This window comes from Nyctibius grandis, chromosome 1, assembly GCF_013368605.1.
Source record: "Nyctibius grandis isolate bNycGra1 chromosome 1, bNycGra1.pri, whole genome shotgun sequence".
NCBI lineage: Eukaryota > Metazoa > Chordata > Aves > Nyctibiiformes > Nyctibiidae > Nyctibius > Nyctibius grandis.
The window spans coordinates 107,999,445-108,021,560 of NC_090658.1; the positions used below are offsets into that span (position 1 = coordinate 107,999,445).

The 22,116-nt window shown below is 36.3% G+C and overlaps 1 protein-coding gene across 1 annotated transcript in view; it reads left to right on the forward strand.

The window, feature by feature from the left end:
- Positions 1-22,116, forward strand: part of CSMD1 (CUB and Sushi multiple domains 1) — a 1,320,281-nt gene that overhangs the window by 1,134,899 nt on the left and 163,266 nt on the right. Inside the window, 4 exon segments of the mRNA XM_068415956.1 lie at positions 974-1,177; positions 2,284-2,408; positions 3,027-3,123; positions 11,020-11,124. Of these exon segments, the coding sequence (XP_068272057.1) occupies positions 974-1,177; positions 2,284-2,408; positions 3,027-3,123; positions 11,020-11,124 (531 nt within the window).

Consider the following 22,116-nt stretch of genomic DNA (forward strand, 5'->3'; position numbering starts at 1 on the left):
ACTAAACTGATCAAAGCTATTGAACATGCCAGTCACACAGAAAAATTGCTTATATTTAATGAGATTATTTTTTTATGTACATTTATTTTATTATAGTGTAAACCAGATCATATTTCACACAAATGATACTTATATCATTTTTTCTATAAATATATATATTTGAAAAAAAATTTGGCATTTACTAGCTAACTGCAAAATAAAATGTAGAAAGAACAAGTTTGATACACAAATAACATGCACAATACTAAGAGTCAGTAAGTACAAAAATATGCCTATTATAAAGAAGTGGTTATAAATAACAAAGCCAAAGGGAAAATAAACCCATGGGCTTCTGATGAATTTTATTATTTTACTCTTTAAATGTTGCTTGCAGTCTTTTAACTGTTCTTGTATCACATCAGGTTTATGAATTCTCAGAAATTATTGGTAAAAATAATTGTTGTCAACTGTAAACATAGCAATAGCCTTGAGGGGAAATTGTTGTCACTTTGTATTCTCCAATATGATAAATCAAATATTTGCATAATATTACATTGGTTTTATACCTGATTATCTACAGCATAGTATTTTTCTTGGCTTCTAATGAGAAACCTCTAATGAGAAGCCAAAACTTGCATGTTTGATAAGTAAAATAGGTGGTAGGTACAGTATCCTGTCATTAAAAAGGGCAGCTGAAACACCCATTGATTGTCTCACACCTAATACGTGCTTCCAAAGTCAATTGCTTTCCCAGCTGCCGTGGCACTCACATGACTGTACATGGTCACAGCCCAAAACTGCAATTCAGCTAACAGCCGTGAAAACATTAGGCCATTCTTTGAGAATACAGTAGCAAGCAAGTGAAAGGAACAAATACAATTAAGCACTGTCCTACAAGAAACAATGAGCATTTTTAGTGGTCTATTTATTTTTTAGATGATGACTGTCATTTGGAATCATGGCATCTATTTTTTTTCTTCCTCTCTTTATGCAGCTGTTCCCCGCACAAGTGATACGCAGTGTAGCTCAGTTCCGGAGCCTAGATATGGAAGGAGAATCGGCTCTGAGTTTTCAGCAGGCTCTGTTGTTCGATTTGAGTGTAGTCCTGGCTATCTGCTACAAGGCTCAAAAGCTATCCGATGTCAGTCTGTACCTAATGCCTTAGCTCAGTGGAATGACACAGTACCAAGCTGTGTAGGTAAGCAATTACATTTAAGTCATCCGTCTTGTCACATGTCTGAACCAGAATTCAGAGGCTGTTTCAGAAAATAGTATTTAATACATATATTCACTCTCCTTCGATTAATATCAATCATGCCCAATTTAAAAAGGCAGTTTTCCATATGAAAAAGTAATTGAGTATCAGCTGGCTGGTAGGCAGTATAGTGTTTCATGTAATGACTTAGATTGTATGAACAAGTGTGATGCACATTTTCTTGAACATTCATTATTTTCATGACTTGTCTACAGCTTGAAATACAGGACAGAATTTAATTCTCCAGAAGTGTCTTTACCTGTTTTACTGCACAGTACTTGTGTATTTCTATCACACATAGGACGATAATTTCTTTTTTTTAAGAAGCATAGTGTACATTGAATAATTATAACATTTTTAAGTGTATCTAATTTTATTCGGTCTGTCAATAAACCTGCAATGGGATAATGTTTATCACTCCGAATTTTTTTTGTAAATGCTGAAAGGTTTATTTATTTCCCTCCTTGGATTTATATCCAAAAGTCATTTGTATTCATAGGAATTTACTCTATAACTAATTAGAGTGTTCTAAAAATAGATGTAGGTGTCCTATTTTCTGTGTATTCTGTTTTTTGTTTAGTTTAGTTCTATTTTCTTGAACCTTAAAGAAGCAATTGCATATACAGTAATAATATTTAATGTACCACACTGCTTTATCAGCTAGATACAATATTGGAACTATCTTAGGCTGTGGGTAAGTTCACATGATTTCTGTCAATCATAATTGTGTTTCATGTTATGTCTTAAAAGTTCGTTGTTACTCTCAGGTAAGACATGATTAGGTTGTGCTGCAAGGCTGTTCTAGCCTGGACACACTCAAAATGAAGTTTGCTTCTGAATTGTTTATTCATGCAGGTTGTATTTTATACTTGAGATTGTTCATATATTTTAGATAACATTGCTTTCTAAGTTTAGGTCATTGTTGCATGTCTATGTGTTTATGCTACAAAAAAGAATTACTATAATTAGCTTAGTAAAGTTATTATCACTTTTCTGTGCTCTGAAGTGGTTTAGGTTTTGTAATAATTCATGATAATACTTTCTTTCAGTGCCATGCAGTGGGAATTTTACTGAGCGGAGAGGTACTATTCTTTCACCAGGTTACCCTGAACCTTATGGTAACAGCTTGAATTGCGTGTGGAAAATCGTAGTGACTGAGGGATCAGGTATTCAGGCAAGTCTATATTCTGTCAAGCATGGAATATTAAGTAGTTTGTGGTTCAGTTTAAAAAGTAATTGTTTATTTCTCTAGAAGTGTCAGAAAAATAGCAATCAGTAAGATCATATTTTTGGGTGCTTGGAATATTTGTGCTTTATTTTTTGTGCTGTGTATTATTTTTTGGTTAGCTTTATTCTATGTTACTTTATTTTTAGATGGGGGTATGAATGAGAAATGGTTAACAAGTAGCTTTCTCTTTTAACTGTGTAGAATATTGAAAGCAGGTCGTGATCCTTCAATCTGGTATGCAAATGTCAACCCTTTCTATCTGCTAGGACATCACTGAGGCACTTGAGGGGCCTGCATCTGTCTTGTTTATCTGCTCATTTACACTTTGAGTAATTATTTATAATCATGCAACATACGTGCAGATTCCTTCTTATGTACCTAGTGTCATGTTTTCTAAAAGTTAAGGAAAACTTAAGAAGTGAATGTTAATTTTTTATTTACATTTTTTCACTCAGGTGTTTTTGTTTCTTTGGGGCATGTTCTCTTTTTATTTTGTTGTTTCTAGAACATTTAAAAATACATATGGTTAGTTGGCTTAAAAAGTTCTGTGATGGTGTTTTACAGATCCAGGTCATCAGCTTTGCCACTGAACATAATTGGGACTCTCTTGAAATATACGATGGTGGAGATATGACAGCACCACGTCTTGGGAGCTTTTCAGGTGATGATATACCATGATTTAAACATAAAGTTCCATGTATAGGTGTGTGAGAGAGAACATGTCTTTGTTTGCTCACATGTATAGACAAGGAGTATATTTGTACTTTGTTCATTGTATCATTATGAAATGTTCTCATTTTGGGGAGGAGATATCAGGTGCTGTAAACCTGTCAATATTCAAATTCAAAGAGAGATTTTTCTAAAATGTTTAGCTTTGATTAGTGGGATTTAGGTGATAATGCTTTCAAAAAAATCTTTTATCTTACCTACCCCTGCCATAGAGTGATATAAATTGGTACTGACATTTGAGAAGCTTACTTTAATAGCTTTGACTTAGTTTATTCCTGTTAGCCTCCCTTTCTCAGCAAAAAGATGAAGCATTCAGTATTCGTTCAAAATCACCAGACCTCAGAGAACAAAACAAATTACTACAATTGAGACATAACAAACCATGTAATTTGTTGTTTCATGTGTACATCAGGCATATATGGTTTTACTCCTTTTTTGTAAGACAATTTTTATAGAAAGATCATGTTCTATAAACCAAAACAAGAGAAAGAGATATCTCGTATAAGATTAAGTCATGAATAATATCCCAGACTCATGAACTCTATCACAAGACTGATCTAATTCTGGTGTAGCTGAAGCATTTTGTGGAATTTTGCCTCTCTGGTGACTTCATGGACTTTTTAAGTATAGATATGTATTAGATTATGTAAGGAAATGAATGATCAACTGAAAAAATTAATCCCATATTATTTATTTGGATATTGAATTAAATAATTTGAAGTTGCACTTCAAAATTTACATATTAAAATGTGTTGTGGGTTAACCCTAGTAGGCAGCTCAGCCCCTCTGAGCTGCTTGCTCACTCCCACACAGTGGGATGGGGGAGAAAATTGGAAGGGTAAAAGTGAGACAACTCATAGGTTAACTCAAGACTCAAAACACTTTCTTATTCTGTACTAAAACTGTGTCATCTTGCTTTAGCTTAAAAGCCTTCCCAATTTCCAGGGAAAGTGAAAAAGACAGTTTTTTGTATTAAAATATTTCATTGGAGAGGGAGTAGCACAGCTTTATTGTGGATTTCTCTCTTTTGTATAATGAATGTTAGACTTAAAATGAAGAATTATTTTGTGTATGGGAAGGCCTAATGAAGAATATTTAAACATGACATGAAATCTGCTGTTCTCAAAACTGAACCAGTAATGTGACGTTGAAACTTAATTCCAGGCATAATTTCATAAGTGGTAAAATTCAGAAGATATCTTATCTTTCTCACTAAATCTTGTACAATACCTTTGTCTTCTGATTCAGTCTCTGTGAATTCATCTGTCTTCTAAATATGCGTTCAAGATTCACAGATGTACAACTAATTACTAAGAAATGACTAACCTGTGCTGCTAAACTATGTCACAGAGCTGATTTGGAAAGGTGAATTCACTGGATTCTGTTTCTTAAGGAAGGCTTTACAAAGATAGAAAACTATACCATTCCCTTGTGTCAGGGCACAGCAGGGGCCAGCAGCTGCCTGGGGTTGGGGTGCTGTGAGCGAAAGGGGCTTCCTGGTGTGGCAGGGCAGGGCCTAGCAGCCAGGGCCTATCCCACCACCCCAGCCAGGAGCAGGGCAGCTAGGGGACACTGGTGCAGCCCCAGTCCCAGGCATTAGGCATCTTTCTGGGGACTGGGACAAGCTGCGATGCGGGCCCATGTGTGGGCCCGGCTCAGCAGGGCCCATGGCCAGGCAGGGCAGGGCTTTGGGGAGCTGGAGACCAGCCCTGCTGTGGCATCACAGTCGTTATATTTGTCACGGTGGTCAAATAAAGACAGGAGACAGAAGGATAGTTCCAAGCAGGTAGCAAAGCAAAAGCAAAAGCAAAAGCAAAAAGCAAAAGCAAAAGCAAAAAGGCGCCTGCATTTATTTTACTCCATTTTTTATACCTTCCCTTTCTAGCTGACTAGCTTTATGATTGGTTGCGCTTGCTGTTCACGCACCCGACAACAACCGCTGATTGGCCGTCACGCGCCGGCCACGAGTCCGTGGTTGGCAGCTGGGATGTCACTCTGTATCCTGTTTTTCTCACGTCCTGTTTTCTTGCTAAATTCCTCTTCACTCTCAGGTTTAACCTGACATAGCTCCATTCCTTCAAGGTCAGGGCCGCCAGCAGCCCAGTCCAATCCCTCACATCACTGGGGTTTAGTTTGGAGAAAAGGAGGATGAGGGGAGGCCTTATCGCTCTCTACAACTACGTGAAAGGAGGTTGTAGCGAGGCGGGTGTCAGTCTCTTCTCCCAAGTAAGAAGCAATAGGATGAGAGGAAACGGCCTCAAGTTGTGTCAGGGGAGGTTCAGACTGGATATTAGGAAAAATTTCTTCACCGAAAGGATTGTCAAACATTGGATCAGGCTGCCCAGGGAAGTGGCTGAGTCATCATCCCTGGAGGTATTTAAAAGACGTGCAGATGTGGTGCTTGGGGACATGGTTTGGCAGTGCTAGGTTAATGGTTGGACTTGATGATCTTACAGATCCTTTCCAACCAAAATAGTTCTATGATTCTATGATTCTGTGATCACTGGGGCAGAAACTGACAGCCTCAGGGGCTGAAATGTAGTCTTGGACCGTGGATAGGGTGGGAGCAGGTCCCAGATGGCTGGGCAGGGCCAGTAAGGACTGTCTGCTAGAGCAATCTGGGCCCTTACATATTGTCTTGTCCTTTTTGATTAATCCTGTGGGTCATCTTTTATCAGTGAATGGCAGAAATATCAGGGCATTTTTCTTTTTTTTATACTATAGTAACGCTTGTAATGTGAGGATGATATTTTAGGGGAAAGTGACAGGGGCTTCATAAACAAAACTGTAACAAAAATCATAGAATCATAGAATCATAGAATGGTTTGGGTTAGAAGGAACCTTAAAGATCATCTAGTTCCAACCCACCTGCCACAGGCAGGGACACCTTCCACTAGACCAGGTTGCTCAAAGCCTCATCCAACCTGGCCTTGAACACTGCCAGGGAGGGGACATTCATGACTTCTCTGGGCAACCTGTTCTGGTGTCTCATCACCCTCACAGTCAAGAATTTCTTCCTAATATCTAATCTAAATCTACCCTCTTTCAATTTAAAACCGTTACTCTTCATCCTACATGCCCTTGTAAAAATCCTGAGACCATATGTTAGTAGACATAATGACTGTGCTGCTGTCTTCCTGGTGGCAGAATACATGGCTTTTTGTGCAGCCATCTTGGAAATAAGCTGCTTTGGATAAGACTAATGTGTTGAATGCCAAGAGGGATTCTCTCCAAGTGTGCTCTTGTGGCATGTGACAGACTAGTAAACCAGTTAGTTTCCTGTGCCTAATATTGACAGGTGATGCCTTTTGGTGGGCAAACTGATTCCTTTTAAGATCAAGTTTTCTAGATGACACTAGACAGTGTTGAGAGACATTCAGAGTAATTGGAAAACTATGAATTTTTTTTGCTTTCAATATTACTAGTTCATCAAAGTAGTGCTCACGGCTCATGAGGAAATAAAAATAACATTACCTTTAAAAGACAACCATCAAAGTAATTTCTCAGTCTTTTACAGCAGTTGCTGTACCATTTACAGAATGTATATAGCTATAGTAGATTTTTGATTAATGAATGAAGCTTAGGTGCCCTACTAAATGCTTGAATGAAACAGGTTCATTAATGAGAGATAGAGTTAATTCTTTTCCTGTTATTACTGATCATTTTATGAGGAGCAGACATGTTTCTAAGTTTACATAATAATGTTATACCTGGAATATTTTAGTAAAATGAAGGGACTGTTCGCACAGATCAACTCTTAATTCTCTTAGTTGGGAAGGACACAGTTTTTACACACAGGATAGAATTTTACTTGCTATATTCAGAAGAAAAAAAAAATAAAAGCCATAACTGGAACTGATTTTTCTCCTGCAGAGGAACTATACTTCATTTTTCATTTGGAAAAGTGATTTAAGTTCCCTGTTTTTCAGTAGCCATCCTGCTTTCTAAAAGGAGGTGAATTTATTAAAAATATGATGTTAAAGAAAACGTTTAATTAAATTATAATCAGGTTATATATTTGTTAAGTTTACCAAATGTCTGATCTTCCATGCTTGTCTTTAACAACTGTAGTCTCATATTTTCCACTTCCTCAATCCAATATGGACATCTTCCTTCCAATAATATTTTTCTCTTCTAAAGCCTGCATTTATTATGACTACAAAATCATCAACTGAATTTAGAGATACTCTGTTTTTGTAGCTCAGTAATGGCAATTCCTACATGAAGCCTGTCCATCAAACCAAAAATTCAAAAAGACATAAAACTTGGATAACTTGTAAACATGCTGTGCTGCAAATTGTGTCACAGACTGGAATTATGAGAGAGTGGAAATTCCTTGGATAAAAGGACAGAAAGGCTTTCATCATTGTGCCAAAGTGAAGTCTGTCCTGGACTCCTTAGTGAAGGTTATAGACATAGTAGCCAAGTGAGAAGATATCCTTGGCAAACACGTTGCTTTTTCCTGAGAGTATTATGTCTGAACTTAAGTGAGAGATCATTTTACTTAATACACAGAAATGAACAAAGAAGTGGAAACAAGCCAAAAAAGCAGCAGTATTTTAGAATTGCTAGTTCACTTGTCTATAGCATACTCAAACTGAAAAAAATGAGACTAAATATAGCTACAGCTCCATCTAAAACTGGAAATGCAAATAACACCTGAAATTCTTTTACATACGTATATGTACTTAAATATGCATATGTATGTGTATAGACATATACAGAGAGATATACAAATACAGTAGTCATTGACGTTCACACCTGGAGAATCTACTCTTTTGATGATAGTTAAATTTAGAAAGAAATTAGGTAAGAATGTGATCCATGCTCTATGTTTGTGCTAACTCAAGATATGCCTAAAATGACCATTAATCTCCATTCTTGGTCTACAAATTTCTTAGATACCTAGATAGCATTTCACACATGCAGCGTAGTGTTCACCTCTGGAATGAGAAACATTGTTCTTGGTTGTCATTGCTAACACTTGAAAGGGATAGTGGACATAAGTTTCTACAATAATATCATAATTAAACATTAAGTAGAAAACTTGTCCTTGTTCCCTTGTAAGCCTTTAGGGAAACAGACACGCACTTACTGCCTCCTAGGAGAGTTCTCTGTTTTCCAGATTACAGATTCCAATCAAGAGGTTAAGAAGTCAATTAGACTCCAGTATCCTAACATGGTATCCATCTCTATGAGTGTTAGATGTCTACCATGGAGCTATCTACACCTAAGCTATTATTCATGAAATCTGCTCCTGCCCTTTAAGTACTGTTTCTCTCTATTGATGATGAAGGAAGTCCAAAACAACTAGGGCACTGTGGACACTACATCTGGTTGCCACACTAAAACGTTATCTTCCATGCTTTGTATACCCAGTCCCAGAAGAAGCAAATGTTGGCAAATGATCAATAAAATTTCAGTTAGATCATAGAATCATAGAACAGCCTAGGCTGGAAGAGACCTGAAAAGATCATCTAGTCCAACCTTTTGTGGGAAAGGGAGCCTAGATGAGATTGTTTAGTACTCTGTTCAATTGCATCTTGAAAACCTCCAGTGATGAGGAGTCTACCATGTCCTTGGGGAGGTTATTCCAGTGAATGATCGTTCTCACTGTAAAAAATTTCTTTCTTCTGTCGAGATGAAACCTCTCCCAGTGCAAGTTGCTCCCAGTGAAACTTGAACCTGTTGCCCCTTGTCTTCTCCATGTGGCTCCCTGTGAAGAGAGAGCCTCCATCCTCTTTCTGGCTGCTCTTTCAGTCTTGGAATACTGTAATGAGGTACCCCTCTGAGCCTTCTCTTCTCCAGGGAGAAAAGACCTAACTCCTTCAGCCTTTCCAAATAGGGCAGGTTCTCCAGCCCTTTGATCATCTTCATGGCCCTCCTTTGGACCCTCTCCAGTCTGTCCATGTGTTTCTTGAATTGTGGGAACCAGAACTGGACACAGTATTCCAGGTGCAGCCTGACAAACGCTGAGTAGAGTGGGATGATCACATCTCTATCTCTGCTAGTAATGTCCCTCTGGATGCAGCCCAGGAACCTGTGTGCCTTCATTGCTGCAGCAGTGCACTACTTACTCATGTTCAGCTCATTGTCCATTAGGACCCCCAGGACCCTTCCAGCAAGGCTGTTCCACACCCACACAGATCATAGCTTGTACTGGGCTCTTTGAATATTCTCACCCATGTGCAGGATTTTACACTTGTCTTTGTTAAACTTCATACTGTTCTTGCTAGTCCACTCTTTCAGCCTGTCCAGATCTCTCTGTTAGATGACTGACATGTCAGCCTTACCACCCAGTTTAGTGTCATCAGCAAACTTGGTGAGGGTGCTTTCAATCGCATCATCCAGATCATTTATGAAGATGTTGAAACAGTGTAGGCACCAGTATCAATCCCTGGGGGACCCCGCTTGTGACAGGCTGCCAGCCTGAACTATGCCATTGAATGTGGCAATTATGAGAATTAAAAACTCTAGCCTCATTTATTTCTCACAGTACAATAGGATATAATTTCTCATCTTATTGAATATCACCCTCTAAGGAATTAAAAGACTGGTGTTAAATGTTAGCAGATCTTACAAAGGGACAGAACTGCCAGAAGAGCAATTTTGTTCAATGAAGAGTATAATCATTCTGAGTCAACATCCTCATTCTTAGAGAACAGACACCTTAAACATCCTCAAATGTATTTCAAACTCCTTATGGATACTGTGAAAAATCCTCCCTCCAGGAAGATGTTTCACTGTTTCCTGTATTCCATGGTAAGTAAGTACTGTGTGATGCGAATGCTCTGTACTATTTCCATACTTGGAGTTTACATGTCAGACAGTGCAACCTTCCTTAAAGGCTGACTTGTTATCTTTTAGCTCCTCACCATTTATATCAAGATTTTGTTTAATATGGTTCTAGATTTAAAAGTATTTCCATTTCCTTGTTTAGACTGTAAACTTATGAAGATAATTCTTTCCAGTGTTTCTTTTTAAGCCTGAGTTTCAAGCTCATACCTAGGCTGCTCACAGTTACTGCAAATGCCCCACAGGAAATGAAAATATTTCTTATGCAACCACCATTGAAGTTTGTTAGCTACTTGATACTGTCTTTGAGGGTAATCATAGAAAATGATGTAATTTTTAGCCTCTGTAGATGTTCCAGTTTTAGACTGTAGAATATGAATTACATAGTAGTCATGTGGTAACATAGAAAATGTTGTGTCAGACTTAGCAATGCTAGTGGTGAAAAATGCATCCAGGGTTACTGATAAGCTTGTTGTGTAGCACACACTGAAGTCAGTGGCACACAATTTTATTATAGTTATTTGAATTAGATAAATCTAGTATGTATTTTTTTTTGTGTGTGTGTTACACCTGTTTCTTCATTTCCTGTCATACCCTCAGAACGAGGATAAATGGTTGAAATATTATTGTGGGAAGAAGGTGTGGAGCAGACACAGAGGAAAAATCTGGACTGCTCTGTTCTGTACTGCAGGGTTTTTATACATGTGGAAAAATGCCAAATGGCAATTGAGCTTGTTCTCATAATCAGTTCCTTTACTTATGTGATTTTTTTCTGTTTATGCCTCTTTTTTTCTATACAAGTCAATAGAGTTTCATCTGAACATGATGGGATCTTGTTTGATCGTACTTATGTAGCCTCTTAGTATCATGACTTGTAATCAAAATTTTCTTGCACCTTCAGGAGAAAACAAGGCAGAACATAGCAGAATGTTTGAGATTTCCATGCACATAATGAGAAGAAAATGAGCCTATCTGATTCAGTACTCTGGTATATCAGCATGCTACAGTTTATTCCATAACTTTTATTTTTCAGGTACAACTGTGCCAGCATTGTTGAATAGCACCTCCAATCAACTTTACCTACATTTTCACTCTGATATCAGCGTGGCAGCAGCTGGTTTTCACCTGGAATACAAAAGTAAGACTGCTTGCTTTTTTTGAAACTTTCTCAGGAACAAGCACGCATATGGAAAGGGAAAGAGAGAATTTTTATTGTTCTTTTGGTTTGGGGTTTTTTTTTTCTTCCCTGACTACCAAAGTCTGTTTGGCATGAACCTGATGTAAATGATATCTATTAAACTGAAATTTTAAATGAAGTGACATTCGAAATTGCTGAAAAACAGCTTTCACAAATTAGCAGCATGTTACAAACCAACCTGGCAATTCAGAACAACATATTAAAAATGTGGGGTTTAATTTTGGTGTGGGGTGTTTTTTCCAACTTATTTCAGCTTGGTTCTGAAATTTAGGTAATTAAAAAAAGTAAGAGTCAGTTTCACTGCTTGGAAATAGATAAAACCAGAACAGATAACATTTTTTTTTTCCTATTTACACGTGCTCATATTTATTCCTTCCTGTTCTTTCCTTTCTTTCAAATTCTTTTCCCTCAACAAATTGCTGTAATTGCAAAAAAAACATTGTAATCACAGAGCTACAAGAAAACACTACAGTTATCTTGGTAAATCACTGGTGGTGTGAGCAGAATAACCTAAGAAGTTTAATGGCAAATTCTGCTATATATCAACTTTTCATGCGTTTTGTGAGCAGCTTGGTTCTAAACTACAGAGATTTGGTGTCATAAACATCAATGGATTACCTCATATAATCCTATTTAATTCAAACACGCATGTTTGTATTATTACCTCTCTCAAAAATTTTAAATACTTTAGAATAATAGTGAATTTAGCATGTGTTTGTATAGTATTGCTTTTAACTGGAAACAGTTATTGCTAAGAATATTCTAGTTTTTAAAAAAATGTGATAAATTAATGGTCTGATGAATGCTTTGATGAAGGTCACAAAGTAAATCCTCTTTAATTTTTGAATGTGAACAACCTCTATTTTCTTACAAAGGGCATTTAAGAATTTTCTTGGAGTTAGTTTTTGTATTACATGCGTTCCAATATTAAAGTCTAAAAATGTTAATACTGTTATTCATATTTTTAAGAAGTACATATAAGTAAAAACATGGATGATCTTTAATAAACTCTATTTAGGACTGAGATTAAAAATTGTATAAAATATAAATATGTACAGAATTTTGGAAGACTATATTTTCAGCTCATAACAAATATTTTAAACTAAATATAATCCACAAGGTAGTCTTATGTTTTCATTTAGTTTCCTGCTTATTTCAAGCATTTATATGCAAGCATGCTGTATTTTTCTTGAAGACAGTCATTCTAATGGTCATGTAAAATGAAAATATGACTATTACTTCTACAGGAATATTTTTAGAATCTTCTATTTTGGCAAAGTTCTCTTTTTTTTTTTTTTGTCTGGGGAGCTCGCCTCCCCAGTTGGTCAGCTTGTTTTCCTCCCCAAGCCTTTCTCTTTAACCTGCAGTGAAAGTATGATTCCATATGAAGTGTAAAAAAGTACAAATTTATTCTAGGAAGCTGCTGTATAATGAACATTTTGAAGTTCAATTTTTATCTTTTACTGTAACAGTTTTATTATCACTGTGACTCCTGAAATAAGTGTTCTGTTAACAAGTAAAAAGTGCTTGGGAGCATGCAAGGTCACTTAGATTTATGCTTTTGTTTGTCTCCTAATTGCCAGTCCCACAACTGTGCTCTGTTGAAGCATCTATTGACTTAAGTGGTTCCAATACTTCAATGCCAGGGTTTTTCAGAAGCGCAACTCAGTACAGGTCAAGGTAGCAACATTCAGCATTCAGAGCTTAGTCAACTATTCTGTTGATAGTCTGGCAGGAAAGAATAATTTCGTTTCTTATGTGGCTCTATCGTCTCTGCAGGGCTAGCAGGAGTATAGTACATCTGTGTGTATTTCTGAATACAGAAACTAAGAAAATCCCCACAGCAAGAATTTTCTGGTTTATATTGAGCAGTCACCTTTTTAGATCGAGAAAGAAGCAGAGAAGGAAATATTCTTCCAAGTAACAAGATGCAGATATTGCTAGTGTTTAATTTTGAATTCTGAAGCCTGTGATCATTCGGTCACCTACTGTTTGAATCAGCATTGGAAAAATAAACACCTTTAGTTCAGAAGTCAGTCTAAAATTTGGAATAAAAATGTCCTTTTGTTGAGGAGTTGTCTTACTAAAGCAAACACAAAAATTTTTGATGTCTGGGAAAAAACATTCAACATGAAATATTATGTTAGAACATCAGGTACTTTCAATAAAAGCAAAGGAAAAGGAGGGCTAGATTCGTAGTCTTCCTAAATAAAATGCTTTGCAGCTATAACATTCAGATATAGCATATGAGGCTTCAGTTCAATTCTTTAATCTTCTTGCAGAAATTTGAATGTCTGAGTAGTCATAGTGGGAGTCCTCAATATCTGCTTTTAAGGCTCTTCTACTTAATAAGACTAAGCAGCTGTAGCAGGATCTGTATCAGCATTCTAATTACCAGGAAAAGTGGTCCACCGTTCAAGTTCAGATGTATAAACAATACCCCACTGTTGTGAGGCTAGAGACCTATGTTTAATGTGTTCATTTAGAGGACAGAGCTGGACTTGGATGTACATAGGATGTAGGCAATTGGTCATGATACTTAAGTGAGTACATGGTTTTCAGTTCTTGTTCAAATACGTATTTTAAAAGTTTATAGAATGGAATTACAGAAGACAGCTTAAGAGTTTGTCTCCTTGCTGAAATTCTCTGTATACGTCCTTGATAAGGATATTCTTTTGAGTAGAAGCAATGTGGGTTCAAATCATTGCAGGTAACAAAGACCTTCTCTCTTAATTTTTATAAGTTGTCAGTACCTGCTTTGCAGGAATCCACTCTGTTGTCTTCTTTCAGTTTGTCTTCACTGAGGACAGAGGAAAAGACATGGATTCCAGACCCTGCAGTAAGAAAGGCCTTCTTCCCCATTCATAGATTCTGCTCTTTATTGTAGTGCTTCTCTTTTATTTTATGTAGTCACAACAAAAGGAAATTTAGTGATGTATGTAAAAAAATAGTATTTCAAAGATGAATTACAGACTTCCAGAAAGATTTATATAACATTCCTTTCATTTCCTGATCAGAAAGCAAGCTGTGGGGACACACTAGATTAGAGAGAGGAAGAGAGAACACAAAATTAATGCGAAATATTGCCAATAAGTAAGAGCTAGTATCAGTATAGATTAATTTTAAAAAGCCAGCAGAATTATGACAGTTTATATGAGCTGAAAAACTGTCACTTAGTTTTGTAAAAGAAAAGAAAAAGAAATAATAATAAATGACAACAATGTAATCATGCAAGCAAACCAGAACTAAAACGTATTTATGTATTTTAAAAATCTCCAGCATAGCACTTCAGCAATGTAGATGCAGAGGGTTAGTTATTTAATGGTGTTTTACCTATGTATAGACAGAAAGTTCACAGAGAAAAAAGACTCCAGAAAATAAATTTTAGATAGTCCTCAGAGAACTAAGATTGATGGTCACACTTTATTTCATTTTCAACTAGGTCATTTTGTTCTTCTTTAAGGTATTTTGCTATAGAGATTTGGTGGGTCTTCTGTGACCCTGATTAAAATTTAATAATGGTTTTATTGGAAATATTTAATTTATAGCTATCTTATCTTAGTATTTGAGTAACACTTTTATGAATTCAAATGCACTTCTATATAGTTCCTGCTCTTTCATGGAAGAGAAATGGCTTTGTTTATTAAGTTGTTTTCCTGAGCAATAAATTGCTGTCAGTTAAAACTAACAATAAAAATTCACAGTTGTTCTGGTTTTTCATTGTATTTCAGGGAAATCTACAGAGATCATTACTTAATATTATTTTTCAGAGCAACAAACCAAAATTCCAAAGTTCTTAGCTACCTACATCCCTCATGGTATACAGTCTTAGAGTTCTTTTCTACTGCTACATGTACATAGTTCTCAGTTAGCATTAATTGAAATTACGTGTATGCATCAGAGGACATTGGATCCTTTAATATGGTTGTAGATATAAATATTTTGGAAAGAGTAAAAGCTATCTGTCTTTGAAATTGAGAAAGCTGTATTGCATTTTTTTTTTTTTACTTTCTTTTAACTTGGGAACCAGGCTTAGTGCTTAATCCTAAAACATTTCAAGAAAATTATTTAAGTAAATGAGCTTTGTTTTAAATCTTTTGAGGATGAATAGAAAATATTACATGAACAGGAAGTGCAATTAAAGTTGCTGTGTATTCATTGTTCCTTGATTAACAGGAATCATAAATTATTAGAACTAAAACCACTAAAACACTTCCTATGCAAATGCCTAGTAGGTAAGAGAGTGTTAGTCCTGGAACAGTGAAGGGATGGCCTTACACTTTAATATAATTTCTTCTCTAGTGAGAAGACCTTTATGTATTACAATGAAGACAATTGGCTTTCCAACTATAGATATTACCAGAAAAATGCCAATTCGCAATAAGAAGCTGCTGATCACATCAAGTCCAAATAACTTCAAATATTGCATCAGCAGGCTACAACAGGGGTTGTAGACGAAGTGGACCTAACAGTGTTTCGTCTAGCCCTATCTTCTGCATACATTTTACATTAGAGTAGTAAGTAAACCTGCTCTAAACTAGCCATTCCAGAATCCTGCAGACCCCTGATGTCATTGTATAAAAAAAAAATCTTCATAATGATATTAGGAAATGAGGATCACTTAGGAACACTCCCTTTATCCCAGAAGAAATTTCAAGGAGCAAGGAGAAACAGAGGAGAATGTCCTTAAGTCGCTACTAAATTATTTATCCGGAATAAAAATTATTTCACTAGAATAGAAATTCTACATCACCTTAGTATTTTAGAACAAATGGATGAGAGTTTCTACTTAAAAAGATATTTTCACCACTGTAAATGTTATAAGCATGTCTGGTTTTAGATAAGTATGTTAGGAAAAACAGCTTTATTTCAGTACAATATATTTAGTTGGCTACCATTTGATCATATACCTTATATTCCACACTGTATATTGCTGTTTTAAAGTAACTTTATAGAACTTCATAAATACTTTATAAAAGCTTCAGCCACTGATGACAGCTTATTTTAATCCTAAATATTTCAAGATAAATTAAGGAATTGAATAAGTATTATTTTATTTCTTGAAACTTTGTCTTCCTTTTAGTAATGTGTCTTTCTCTTGTCCTCTCCATTTGTGGGTTCTTTCTATGTATGTCTTTATTTTCATGGGAAGGATCTGGGCAGTCTGCTCCTGCAAACCTAAGTTCATGTCTAACCTGGGCAGTGCACATGTTCCCCTTGTAGCCTTCAAAAACACACAACTCTTCTGGTGAATAATATAATTTTATCATTTACTTTAGGGTGTTTTTGTGTTAAACATCAAGAATGTAGGTATGAGTTGGTTGTCCAAGTTCAGTGGTCATACTCAATTTGTATGCTATGGTCAAATTGATGACTTAGATGGGGTTTTTCCTTTGTTTCTTTGGGTTTTTGTTTTTGTTTTAAAGTCAGATACACGAACTCTCTCAAATTAAAAGAATTAAATGGTCAGTGCCTTAGAAAAATTTCATTCTGGTCATAACGTAATTGTAAGTATTGTTGAGAGCCACTGTGTGGCGTTGTTTCTTATTATTTCAGAACGGCTGTAGGTGTTAAACTGGTTGCAGTAATCTATGGTGATAAATAAAGCAGTAAAAACATGCAACAGATAACTGTAGAAAAGACAGGAATTAATCATTTAAACTAATCCTTCATATGCATTTTTTTTTTCTGCCCAAACTCTGGTAGAATAAATAACATAATTATTTTCACAGCCACGAGCAAGTCCAATCAAAATGTGCTTTGTTGCATTTCTAATATGTACAACATTAGGAAGAATAAATATTCCTGCTATTCGATTGAATTCCTTTTAATCTTAATGAGCAAAGGAAACAACTATCCAAACTGTATGGTTTAGAAATGTGCGTGTTTAATCCAATTGCATTTGTGGGCACTGATGTTTCAAGCTTGGTCTCAAAATCTCATTTATTAATTCAGTAGTAGTTTCAATATTTTCTTTAATATAGAAACAAATAAAAACATCTGGAAATAATGAGTGTTTCCTCATACAGCATGCTGCTTGAACCTCTCAGTTGAAGTCAGGTTTTAGTAAGAACTGAATACATGATGAATATAGACACGTAGGTTTAGGCCACAAATGCCTAGAAGTATATGTGTGAGTATATCCAAATGTAGTGATTAGAATTAAAATATTTCAGTAAAAATCCTGGTTTATGCAATCAATATTTTAATAGTGTCATCTAGCCTTATTACCTTGAATTAGGATATGTGGCACAATTCAGCATCGTTCTTTTTGTAAGCTTTTGTTTACCACTATACCAAGATAATGTAATATGTGTGAGAATACAAGCTTACTTTTAGTTACTGTTCCCTTTTATGAAGCTTCTCTATTGCATGTTTTCAAGTGTTAAAGGTTCTCAGGAGCTGAAATACTCGATTCACTGGTAAGGGGATTAGAGAACAATTACTACCTTTTGTAGTACTTCTCTATCATAAAGATCTCTTAATAAATTCAAAGATAAAAATCGAACTAGCAGAGAAGAAAATGTATTCCTCTAAGTAGCATAAGGTCCAGATTAAGAACTTTCATGCAATTCAATCTCTTATGCAGCTCTTCAGTGCAGCAATCTTTTCTTTTTCCCTGTATTAAAGCAGGTGTGAATCATAAATATGCCATTTTTAATTTAGCAGGCCCTGATTCTATCAGTATATCTATACAACTTACTAGCTGTTGACATGAATCTGACCCCTCTTGCGGTAATTCATTGAGATAAATACATTTTCTAGGCTGGTGTCTGAAGCATGCAGTTTTGGAAGGGACAGCTTGGGTTTTGATATACACTATCATCAAAATGGAAAGAACAATTCACTCCAGCTTGATGTTTGTAATATAATAAAGAACAATATGTTTCAGTTAACCACACAGGGGCAGGAGGGAGGAATTCAAAAAAGAAAACCTGATGACTTCTGGTCAAGCTGTCAAGAAATTCTTGTGTTGTTCAGTTTGCAGCTTTCTGAAATGGACACTAATGGGCATTCACACTGACAGATACACTAGCAAGGATTTTCTTTCTGCCAGCAATGGCAGTGATGTTTGGACAGAATTTGAGGTAATTGTAGGCAAGTATATAATTATGGAAGTGAGGGATATTTGTCTTATGCCACAGGGGAGCCAAGGAAGTATTTAGCAGGCAGTAAGTGGAAGAAGGTCAGGTAGAGGGTTATAATTCTTGACATTGATGTGTTCTCTCTTGTACTGCATAGCAGAAGCTGAGCTCTGAAGAGCATGCACCAAGCAATCCTTGTCCTTTTTGGATTGCTTGGACTTGACATTTAACATGTTTTCCCTTTATTACTGACTGTTCACATACAATCTAGTTTAATGCATTTCATAGTCTCTGAATATTTAAATTCTCTAGTTTGACCCCAGATACCAGAATTTGTTTGCTTTCTCTCAAGCCTTGTTTAAATTTTTGGACCAGTTCTAGCTAAACTAGTTATCTAACTAAACTAGGCTAGTATTATGTAAGGATTAGAATGATGAGGGTGAGGATTCACAATAATATTTGACTCTGTTTCCAACTTTCTCTTTGCTTTTAGGGAGGTAATATCAGGTATATCAAATAAATTCAATTATGAGTGGGTTTTGCATAGTGTTTTGTGACATTCTGAGAGAATATTCTGTATTATAAATTGTGTGATCTGACTAAAGAAGTAGTATATACAAAGTATTATACAAAGTATAAGCAGCTAACAGAAAGAAAAAGCTTTTACCAGGTTATTAGAATCTGTTAAAGATAAAATACGTAGTGTAATACCATACCTAACAGTTGCACAGAAAATGACTTTGAAGATTTTCTTTTGATCATAGTCTATTTAAATTCTGTATGCTATTTAACTAATGATAGGAAGAGCTATATTACAAGTACATTATTAATATTGCTATGCAGTCATTGTTATAAAACTTCCTGTGACTCAGAAAAATCTGCAAAAGTAACTTTATTCATACAGACCTAAGACCACAGGCTTAGATCTGTGTAACTCTCAACACACAGGAATGCTGAGTTCAACCAAAATACAAATTTCTTGAAGACAGGAAGTGATCCTCAAATTTATATTCACAGAATTCAGCAAGTCACAATGTCTTTGTTAGGTGCTTATTTATTTACTACTGGTGAGTTTGGAGCCGATATTGTTAAATTGTATTTTCTATTAAAGAGTGAGAAGGGTAAGGAAATGCAGAAATAAGGCTTAGTTCACTTAAGCTGTGTCTGAACACAGTATTCTTAAATTAGTAAACAATAGTCTATATACTGTAGGTTGAATTAATGAAACATTACCCTTCCCTTAATGCTGGAACAAAGAGTTTGTGTGGATGCAGATCACAGCTATTTAGTACCTATACTCAAAGAAATTTTCCAGATATGGATACATTTATGATATTGCAGCATACAGAGTAATTGACAAAAAGAATGATGCTAGGAAACTGCAACAAAACCAAAACCATTGAAGTTAATGATGATATCCTCATGCCTATTTGGAACATTACAGTTCCATATAATGACCACACAGGAAGTCCCTAGTGGCCACATGAAGTCACCGTAACATCATTTGAAAGCTGATGATATTGGTAGGTGTCGGGTTCCGGATTAAGGTCTGCCTCAAAAGCAAATCTAGAAATAAAATGCAGACAGCCTACGTAGGCCCGCATAATTAGTAAAAAAGGAGTAAATCTAGAAATAAAATGCAGACAGCCCACGTGGGGGGCCCGCCTAATTAGTAAAAAGGAGTAAATCTAGAAATACAATGCAGACAGTCCCCAAGAGGGACCCGACTAATTAGTAACTCCAGTGCAGCCCACATGCGGCATGCCTGGTTCAATGCAGACAGCCCGCACGTGGGGCCCGCCAAATTATAAATCACCCGGTATGCTTAGCCTGCCTGCAGGTAAAGCACCCCCCAAAATCCTGACCCAAAATAAAATAGATTCGTGATCCTTGAGTTCGGACAAAGCACAACCGAGGCACGGTATCAATAAACTTAGCTCTGACTTTATTAAGTCCAACAATGAGGCAACTCAGTGAGCAAGGAAGAGAGAGAGAGGAGTAAAAGAAAGAGAGGAAAGAGAACAGTTGAGAGGGAAAGGATAGTCACCACCCCTGAGATCCAGCGGCGTCCCACAGGATCCTTTGTTCCTTCTCGGAAGATGGCGGTGGGGTCCCGCGTGGTCGAGCGATCCGGCCTCTTTTATAGAATTTTTCGGCAGAGTCATGTGACTTGGAGCCGACAGTCAACAGTTCGCACCAATCACAGGTCCGAGGGCGGGACATGTCCGGTTCCTGCGCCGTAGGATATGCCCATTGCCAGGCTGTCACCGGATGTGTCTCCGGAGGCGGGGGGCAGGGGGGAGGGTGTGGAGGGCGGAGACACCCCGGTCAAGTCGGCGCCTAACTTATTGCGTCATACAACGTCGCCAAGGTCAAGTCGGCCGGGCCTCCACAAGATGGCGTCTGAGCATGTGGCATACGGTTTCTGAGACAATGCCAAAAGGAAGAAAAAAAAAAGGGGACACGGAACAGATTCCCACAGTAGGACACCAACATTTGTAAATTCTGTGGTAGAAATTGCTGAAAATCTTTAAAGTATGTTTAGATATTTTCCTAAATTATACATTCCAGTACACAAAGAAACTACTTCAGGGAGATTCTGTAGCTTGCAACTATTAAATAATTCTTTATGTGCTAATTAGAAAACATTTAGTTTAATAACTCTTGCATCAGTTGTTATGAAGACTCCACTTCATACCTTGATATCTGTCACTCAGCATTACTATGACTTGCAATTACAACTGTTCACTCCTGAAAAAAGTAAAATGTACTAAGACTCAAGGTCACAGGACATAGACATAATGTACAGGATTATGGAACATATTTCCAGGAATTAAAAAAAAATTGGCTCGGCAATCACAATTTCAGGTGAAAGTATAGAAGCTATTTCAAACTTCTCTGGGCTTCATTAGGAAAAACGTATTTACTTCAACTAAACCTTGAGCTGCGAAAAAACTGACTGGAAGTGAGTGAAGTAGGAAACACAAAAGGTATTTATATTTGAGTGATGAAAAGCAGATACATACAGGTTTAGGGCATTAAGTTAAAACCCTGTCTGTATCAAAATGAGTAAACAGTATTATCTGAAAGAAAATTGTATTTCTGTAGACAGACTAGGGTCTCAGTGAATAATATCAGATAATGTTTCATGATGAACCATCTGGAACAACAGACTCTAAAATGTCAGAGTAAAGCCAAATATCATGTAATTTAGGGTTAGATTTCATAAGACGACAGTGAGAGTTGTAGCATTTAGTCAGTTATTTTTTCACACAAGTGAACTGAAGGACACACAGTATCACATTCAGGAAAGTATTATTTTTTCTGATTTTTACAGAATTTTGTGCTAATAAATTCTGAAGATCTGTTCTCACACATTGTGAAAATAATTTCCATTCTGTTCTGGCTTCTACACATCATATTTTAATAAAATATAGCAGTTACATATTTATGTTTCTGAAGTAACTTTAATTAATAAATTACTTCAGAATTAAGATTATACATTTTAAATTGATTCTTTACTTCAAAGAAAGCTTTTAGTTTTATAAGGGGAATGAGATTCTGTCATCAGATCATAAACCGACAAACTAATTCTGCTGGTCCTCCTGTTTGCAAAGAATATCTTAAAAGCATGGAATTATTGAACCTAATCAGCAGTGTCTCAACTGTCTTGTTCATTTGGAGCATTTTAGGTTAGATAGCAGAGATGGTATTTAATTTTCAGTTGTACTGACTAACAAGCTCCTTAGATAAGCACACAAGGGAAAAAGGAGAAGGGATATGCATTTGGCAAACAGCGAAAGCTAGTACTTCAGGTTGCCAAATTTAGGTGAAGACATTTGAGAAG